General features: G+C 37.7%; 1 protein-coding gene across 1 annotated transcript; it reads right to left on the minus strand.

Moving 5' to 3' along the window:
• Nucleotides 1-3,904: 3,904 nt before the first annotated feature.
• Nucleotides 3,905-7,568, minus strand: LOC142498477 (uncharacterized). Its single transcript, XM_075606721.1, has 2 exons — nt 7,139-7,568; nt 3,905-5,205 (listed from the first exon to the last, which is right to left on the minus strand). Exons 1-2 carry the CDS (start codon nt 7,404-7,406, stop codon nt 4,655-4,657), a joined length of 819 nt encoding a protein of 272 aa, XP_075462836.1. The 5' UTR covers nt 7,407-7,568; the 3' UTR covers nt 3,905-4,654.
• Between the last annotated feature and the right edge of the window lie 1,632 nt (nt 7,569-9,200).

The following is a 9,200-nucleotide window of genomic DNA, read 5'->3' on the forward strand; positions in this document are numbered from 1 at the left end:
GGGTTACATTGCTGAATGTGCTCCCTTTTGTGCTAATCTCTCATACATTGGTAAGTGGGACTTCAGTTGTGTTGAGCAGAGCCCTCTATGTGCCTGTCCATGCATTCAAAGTAACCCATTAGATCTCAAAATTCCATGCGGGGCCTTCCATTCTCCCCTGGCCTTGGTAGCAGTTTGATTGGGTTGTGTTTTAACAAAGACAACAAAGACCAGGACAGCCGATGGGTAATGGAGTGCTCTTATGCTGCTGTTCTCCACCAGTGAACATGATGAACTAGGAGTCCAGTGTCTGTGGGGTTTATTTAGCAAGGTTTCCTGGCTACAAAATCAGAGCAGAACTGATGCAGTATTACTGTACTTGATTTATCAAAGAAGAAATTATCATAGGAAATAATGGGATTGTTTTTCTTTGATAAATAAGGTGCAGTATTTTTTACCCTAGTTTGGCAGCCGCGAGACTTTTATAAAAAGCCCCCAGTATGTGTATCTCATGAAGGCCTTTCCACAGGCCTAGAGCAGTAAGGTGTCTGGAAAGCTCCCAGTCTGGGCAGATTGGCAAAGGTTTTGCGGGAGACACACTAAGGTAAATTACAGGGTAACGTACTTAATCCGGCGTTAACTGCCATTCAAGTCAGATCATGTCTGTTACCCGGCAATGGGCCTTAATGAATGTCAACCCTTTATCAGCATTCTAAACCCTTTAAACTTAATATCAGCAACTTTTTCCTTGCCAGCCTAAGTGCTCAAAATTTACTCTGTGAGAGTCTGCTTTTTATATTCAGATCTAGTGCTTGCATTAGCTATACGGGTATATCAATAGACAGCTGGACAGAGTGAAGTCCTTATGATTAAGGACACTAAAAAGTTTGGACTCTGCTATAAGACCATGTTGAAGCAGTGATCCGCTCCAAAACACATGTAAGAGCTCACGTTTAGATACAGCATTTTTAATTTGTGAAATGAGGACTGCATTTAATTTGGAAAATGATTCTCTCAAGCACTTCCCTGGTAGAGGGGCCATGCAATAGTGTAAATGAAGTTTGGGAGGAGTCCTGTGATACTAGGAGTTTTTGTGCACCATTTAGTAACTTTTCTGTACTTTTTTGTGCCTAAAGGTTTAACTGGGCACAAGCAACGAATTTTGCGGCAAACGTGATGGAAACAACAGGGGATAAGTGTAAAGGGTCAGCAATTTTGCTGGAAAACTGGCGCTTAAAAGGGCATTTTGGAAATTAATCTACAGTATAACCCTTTCACTGCCAGAGCGAAAGGGTTAAGCATCAATAGATCAAAGTCGTTTTTTACCTCTTCAGCTGCAAGTGCCTCAACTCGTGATCTGGAGGAGAGCTGTTGTTGACACACATATTATATATTATAAGATTTATACATAGGTTGTATTATTATGAGATGTATAAAACTCTTGGTGCCTCACTATTTTAATCTTTACCTGCATCAACATTCTCTACAAAGGGGGCTATGTGTAAAGCCTCACTGTAAGGGATTTTGTAGAAAAACAGACGCACATAAGAATAGCATGTTAGTGCGTCTCCATGCACCAGTATATAAAAACTATTTTTTTGTGTTGTGCCGTGTTTCCGTCAACGCCTTTTTTCACAAAGAAAATAACGCTGGGGGTGAAGTTTTAGGTAGAGTTTGGATATTGTCTGTGGGGACACGTAAATGATATGTTATATTAAACTACACGCATGCACCACTTTTATGCATCACAAATGTGTCATAATTGTCCGCCATTTTTTGCTGGTCATAAAAGATAAATGCACGTAGGTGCCAACAATTAGTACTACATTCATATGTATAAATGTACTGTATGAACACATTGCATACCATAATACACAACTCATTCATTGTTTTAATGCAATGCACTCTCAATTTGTTTTCAAAAAGGAATTATTTATACATAACTCCTCAAGTCTCGCTTGGTTTAAACTCATTTGACTAAGGGTGTGTGTCGCATATAGGACCCACATGCAACAAAAGTTTATTACATCCACAGGTAAAACTATTTTGGGGGCTGTGCATCTATTTACACCTTTTATTATCTAGAAACGTAACACCATACAGGCATACCCCGCTTTAAGGACACTCACTTTAAGTACACTCGCGAGTAAGTACATCTCGCTCAATAGGCAAACGGCAGCTCACGCATGCGCCAGTCAGCACGTCCTGAACAGCAATACTGGCTCCCTACCTGTACCGAAGCTGTGCGCAAGCGGGGAGACTATAGAGCCTGTTACACATGTCTTATTTACATCAGTTATGCATGTATGTGACGATTGCAGTACAGTACATGCATCGATAAGTGGGGAAAAGGGAGTGCTTCACTTTAAGTACATTTTCGCTTTACATACATGCTCCGGTCCCATTGCGTACGTTAATGTGGGGTATGCCTGTATATGTCAAGTGGATCTCTCTGCTGATGCTTTATAGGTTTTTTTAAACTTGCATCTTTTGTCAATATACCCAGGTTATATTTATCTCTTTTGCCTCCTGTATATGATCAAGTGATCTGGGAGTGTTTAAAAGTACAGTTACCAGATGCACGTTATAGCCAGATTTATAACATCTTTGCTTACATAAGACACTTGTTTAAAAAGATTTGTTACGTTTTGTGCAGATGCTGGTGAAAGATACTTTATTGTAGCTGTTTGTTCAGATGCACTTTCCAATACCTTTATTCGTAGCCTCTAATGTGTATTATATTGTTTATTATATTTAAAGGGGTCTGTGTTATAGTCACAAAATGTGTATCTATGAATCTATTAATACAAGTGATATACTTTATTTTGTCATTTTGATTAACATAATTTGTAATATTTTGAAATAATATAAAAGCATATTATTCCAATAAAAAAAATGTGAGCAGTTTAGTTTCCAGGTCCTACCTGGGTTATTTGACCAGCTAACTATATATTTTTAATATCAATATCAAGTTCTTAATTAGTACAGTATATTTTCAATATACTATAATCCATTAATGCCATCTATGCACATACAGAAGTTAACAGTTACTGAATCTGTCAATAGCTATGGAAATAAATGTTTGTTTTAATAAGAATGCTACGGTTACTTTTTCCTGGATTGACCATGTTTTTGTTTTAATGTTAAGAGTCTTTTGGCAAAGGGCAACATATTCCACGGGTTAATGTTGTTCAGAAATATTAATGTGTAAATATATGATAGTAATAAATCGCATACAATCATCAGATTGGTTTTTCTAATAGAAATGAAAGTCAGCATAGACTTATGAAGTTTGCAGCAAAAGTATGGTTAAATGCTCAGCTAAAAGGAGTCAAATTGTGCATTTATTTGTTATCAGAAGTCTTTTTCCAACCTTGCATGTTATATAAAAATGTGGATTTTTAAATCACCCAGCTAACTGCAAAAAAAAGTGACATTAGAAAAACCGGGAACTTCACGTGTAAAATAAATGTAATCCCCCATTAAAGCTATATTTAACACAGGTGATTTTAATTTATATTTTGTATTTTGATAAGTATTTGTTCCCTGGAACATTGCTGGTAAAATAATTATCTCCTATTTACAATGTAGTGTTACTGCAAAACAAAATGTTAAATGTCCCCCAGTGCAGAATAATACATTAGAATTCGGAAATATAACAAAAAAGAGGGAGAGAAAAATGTGTTTCTTCTTTAGCAGACATTTTTATTGGATCTCTTGTTTATAAAACAATGAAGAAACCATTACACCTTTTGTTAAAAATAAATACAAAAAAAATCTAAATATTCTGGAAACTTTTTTTCTCCGTTTTTTAAACGTCCGTAGGCACATCAAAAAAAAGTATATATATATATATATATATATATATATATATATATATATATATATATATATATATATATATATACATACAAAATATTCACCCAACTAAAATACATTTTAATTCTTTTTATAAAACAGAAGAAAATAGTTTAATTTAAAATTACTGAGAATTTTGCCCAGTTTCTCAAGAAAATTGATTCCTTCCTATTTTGTCATGAGTGCAAGATGAGGGCTGCCCGTTAGATTTGCTTTTGTTTAAATAAGGATATTAAAAAAAGTCATGCATTGAAATGTAAGATACTTTGTAAGAGGGTGTAAGAAATATGCCATTATATCCTTGCACAAGCTGCTCAAATATTATAAAGACTCGAATATTTTTTCAAATCATTCCCCTCCTGTCTGAAGTGCAGAAAAGTCACCAATGTATTATTTACAAACACGATTGAAAACATAAAAAAAAGTTATAGTTAAGCCCCTACTTTTTTATACCTACATGTTTTAATTCAATCAACCAATGATGATATTATGAAATAAAAAGCAACAGATTTATAGTCAATAGGAAACCTGGGGATTCTGGTGGAACATTTTTTCTAAGTCTAACTTTCATCATTTTCTAAAAACGAAGCATTTACAAATGAAGAAAGGCAGCTGAAAGGTGGAGCCTGCAGATCATTGCTCCACAATGAGTAGCAGAGCCCACAAACTCTGCTTTTGTGCTATCTTAACTCTCCCTTCAGAGACGGTGCTTTGTAAAGATGTCATATTATAGGAATTACCATGGCTTTGATAATAATAATAATAATAATAATAAAATAATAGTAATAATAATAAGTACATGGTTTTGGCAACACAATCACCAAGGTTTGAACACTAGGTTTCTGCTGCTTTTTTCATACTCCTGGAGGTCCGAGCCAGAGAGCTGGTACAGAAAGTCCTGCCCTAAAATAAGGCTTTGTGCATTGAGTTGCTGATCCTGGCTGGGTCCCTTGTAGTCCGACTTCAGATCAGCAGATCCATAATCCTCTATGGAAGCACAGGGGCTACCACAAGCCACCTTACTATCAGACTCCAAGCTGCAGGGTTTATCCTCTTCCACCATATGATCCATGTTCCCAACCCTGACCTGCCTCTTCATCTTGTAGCGGTGGTTCTGAAACCAGATCTTCACCTGGTTTGGGGTGAGGTGGATGAGCTTGGCCAGCTGCTCTCTCTCAGGGGCTGTGAGGTACTTCTGATGCTCAAACCTCTTCTCCAGCTCATACACCTGAGTCTGAGAAAAGAGGACCCTTCTTTTCCTTCTCGATGCATGCTGGATGTACAGGGAGGGTTTAGATGCTTCTCCTATGTACCCAAGGCACCCTGCAGCTGACACATTAAATCCTGATGGGGCAATGAACCTGGAGACTGAGAGATAAACAGAAGAATAACATGTAATATCATGGATGGAGAGTGCCTTGTAGTATAATGCACACAAATAAAATGTCACCTTCCCTTGTGGGAGGACAACTGCACATCAAGTGATAATAAATCTGCCCCCATATAGAAACTCTAATATAAAAGAACATTTCAAGCACTGTATACTTTGCAAAAAAAAAAAAAAAACTATCATCAAATGTCCCTTTAATATCTACCACAATTATGTTGCTTTTTTTTACACACTTTATTTTGTGAAGATTTCATTGTATACCAAAATAAAATATATTTTAAGGGTCTGTCTTTCATTCTGTTTATGCTGCAGGGAAATCGCTTTGGTTGTGCTGATTAGCATGTTTTGTTTTTATTACAGAATGTATTGGACGTGTGTATTTATTTACATACACTTGCTTCACTTTCAAGACACGCATTTAGGGTGACTAATCCATGGATATCTTTTATTCAAATATTGGTGAAGGGCAGCATATGTCAAGAAACAAGAGATAAGGTAAAAATGTATATAAGCTTATTCAATTAGTAAATATCTGTCTGTCTACGACATAATGTATGCACGGAACACATTCTTATAGGAGAAACACATAGAAACAACCCGCTGTAAGTGTCCGTACATTGAGATAACATTAAATCACAATACAACCAATTCTATCATCTAGTTTACCTCCGATCATTGGAGCTGGGAACCCTCTGCAGTGACTGTATGCCTTTTTCCCTATATCATATTAATGAATTAGTACTGTATTTGCTATTTTTTAAAGCTATCCTTGATTATTAATTCAAGATAAAAATAGAAATGAAAGAAGAGATCAAAACAATAAAAATGTTCATTAACCAACAACATTTTCACTTATTGTGGTGCTATTTTATATGGCAAATTTGGCCCCACAGAGCAGTTTCAACTCTCCAGACACTTTATTATCAGGGATACGTCTGGCTAACATTGATCTGATTACGGAGATACCTGGAGCAGAAATATATGGTGTGAAAATACAATTGGCATTGTTGCTATTTGGATATGTAACTTTACATTTTATTCAGCTGCCTTCTCAATAGATAACCAGCTCTCTGAAGTGTAAGCGAGTCTTAACCCCACAACAATAGCCAGCATTTAGGGATGTATATATTATTAACAGGACAGACATTATTTCAGAAGAGGACATAGAATATAACATGACTTTTTCTTAACTGAAACAAATGTAAAACATTTTTTATACCAATTAAAGGCACAAAAAACTATTTGCATTTATTTTAGATTTTCAATTTCCTCAATATCTATATCCCCGCTCAATTTGTATTGTTCATTTCAATATATCATTTCCACACCTAAATTTAATACAAATGTTAAGTTAGCACATGCTATTTGCATGTTAATATATGAGCTTCCAATTTAGCAGTTCTTTCTGCTTCTGTTGGTTCTGAGAGTAAACAAATATATGGATACATAAGTTACGTTTTATATATGAGAAATATAAAGAAGCAAAATGCAATGTATAGACTGAGTAATATATTGCACCTTATAGAGATGCATGAGAAAGGAGCAAAAAATATAAAATTTCACTAATATAAAAAAATAGTTATTCACTGTTACTTTATATGTATGTATGTCTTTATTTATATAGCGCCATTAGTGTACAGTACATAGCGCTTCACAGTAGTACTACACGTGACAATCATAAATAACAAATAATACAAATAAAACAGATCATGGGAATAAGCGCCTCAGACATAAAAGTAACATTTCGGAAGAGGAGTCCCTGCTCCGAGGAGCTTACAATCTAATTACTTTGATATGTCTTTAATTTTAGAAATGGAAAGTAAAAAAATAACAAGTCATTTGGGTTGTAATAATATCCAATTTATTATGATCCACCCAGTATAAGATGAGCGCCTGCTATGTTTTACTTACATGCTGGGTAATGCATCTCTTGGTTTCCGCCATACCAGTCTGCATTTGGGACCCCATTTCTGATGTTGTCCTGGTAACTTGGTAAATCCCCAGAGCTGGGATATGCCACTGGGTAACAAGCTCTTATGGGGTTTTGAGGGATGCAGTGGGACACTGAAAATCCAACAGATCCTACGGGTGGTTGGAGGCAAGACTGGTGGGACATCTGCATCAGTGGACCATACCCTTCCAGGCTGGAATCCATGGCAAAGGCTTTTAGCTCTTCCATTTAAGGTGTAGATAGAGGAGTCCTCCACGACCCAATGGAGGAATGTAATCTTGAGCTAAGGTGCAAAGAGTTTTTGGTTGTGTGTGTGTGTGTGCGTGTGTGTGGTGGTCAAAGACCCAAACTCCTGCTAGAGTTGAGCTAACCTGAGCTACTAAGCTTTCATCTTGTGCACACATCTTATCAAGAGATTATGAGCCAGGAGACGCCAGAATACAGGAGGAGGGGTGGAGAGGAGGAGCCTGGTTTATAACAATGGGTTTAACAACGAATAATGTCTCTATATACCACTCTAATCACTGTAGAACTACAGTAAGGGGTAAATACACTGGTGGGGATGGGGAAGAGGTCAGGTTAAAATAGAATGGATTACAAATCTTTTTATAGTAGTGGAAGGGGTCAAATGTCTTCTGTGTTCCATGAAAACTCAGCCTAGAAGATATTCTATTCCATGTCCTAAACTATGTAATTCATTTTGTCAGATTTGATGCTGCTGTTAATACGTTTTATTTGGCCATAACAAAAACACTAGATGTTCCTAATGCTTAATGACATTTGACATTAAAATATGATTAGTTTAGATAATGTTATATTGTATAAAAAATTATATTAAATTAGGTTACATGAAATTATTTAATTATCATAGTGATCCATGTTATATTATGTAAGGTGATATAATATTTCATATTGTATTATTATTATTATTATTATTTTTGTTGACATAATCAAGTACTGTATGTCAGACATAAGGCAATAACATGTTATCTACACTGTAATTATTATTGTCATTATTATTGTAGCCCTTTTTCCCTCTAATGTGAAGGGTCTACTAGTGCAGGCGGTACCTGTCGGCTCACAGGCATCTGAGCCTCCGCTACTTGGTGCCTGGGGTAACGGATATACTGAGTGGCAGCGCCTCCACCTGCATGGGATCCCGATTGGATAACCCCAAGCCAGAACTATTAATAACAGTTCACAGATTTTAAGAATAACAATAATAACATTTACTGTGAGCAATAACCATAAACCACATACAGGCAATAGCAATACTAACGGTTACAGCTATACCTCGCCGCGCAGGGCGTTATCCCACCACAGTGTATCCCCACACCGTGTCCACAGTACCAGAGGTGTCCTTTGGTCACTTCACCCAATAAGTGTCACCAAAAGATGTTCACCCCTCTAGGCGTGATCAGCGCCTTATTATACCGGTGTTGGTGCACGTTTGGTGAACGGTACCTGCCGGGTGTGTCCACACCCAGGCGTGCTAACAACGAGAAGCAGGGGATCCGCTGATCAAACGATATCCTCCGCTGGATGGGATGTCTCCCTCTGGTGTGACTTCCGCAATGATGGTTGCTCCCTCTCTGGCAGTCTGGTCACAGACTGCAGCAAAAATAGTTCAAATGAAACCACTGTGGCCCTAAGCTGGCTAATCACTAAAAGGGCAGGATCCCTAACTAAAGGGGCCTTCCCTAAAGCAGCCCCATTCTAGGGTGAGTTGGGGCCTAACTGGGGCCTAGGGGATCTCTGGCCTAGTGCAGAGGGTCACAGACCCCTGCACCTATACATCCTCCCCTAGCTGTGTCCCAGCTCCAACAGGCAGCAAGCCCTCAGAGCACCAACTGTAACAACTGCCTCAGCAGGGAATCCTAACACTCCATTGGCCAGGCCTAGTCACCTGACTCCGCAGCAACCTCCCTTCTCCCAAGCTGCAGCAGAGGTAAAAGCCAAAGCAGGGAACCCAGGCCACATTCTCCCCCCGGTAAAACACCAACCCCCCCGCTTGTGAACAGC

Source organism: Ascaphus truei, chromosome 7 (assembly GCF_040206685.1).
Source record: "Ascaphus truei isolate aAscTru1 chromosome 7, aAscTru1.hap1, whole genome shotgun sequence".
Taxonomy (NCBI): Eukaryota; Metazoa; Chordata; class Amphibia; order Anura; family Ascaphidae; genus Ascaphus; species Ascaphus truei.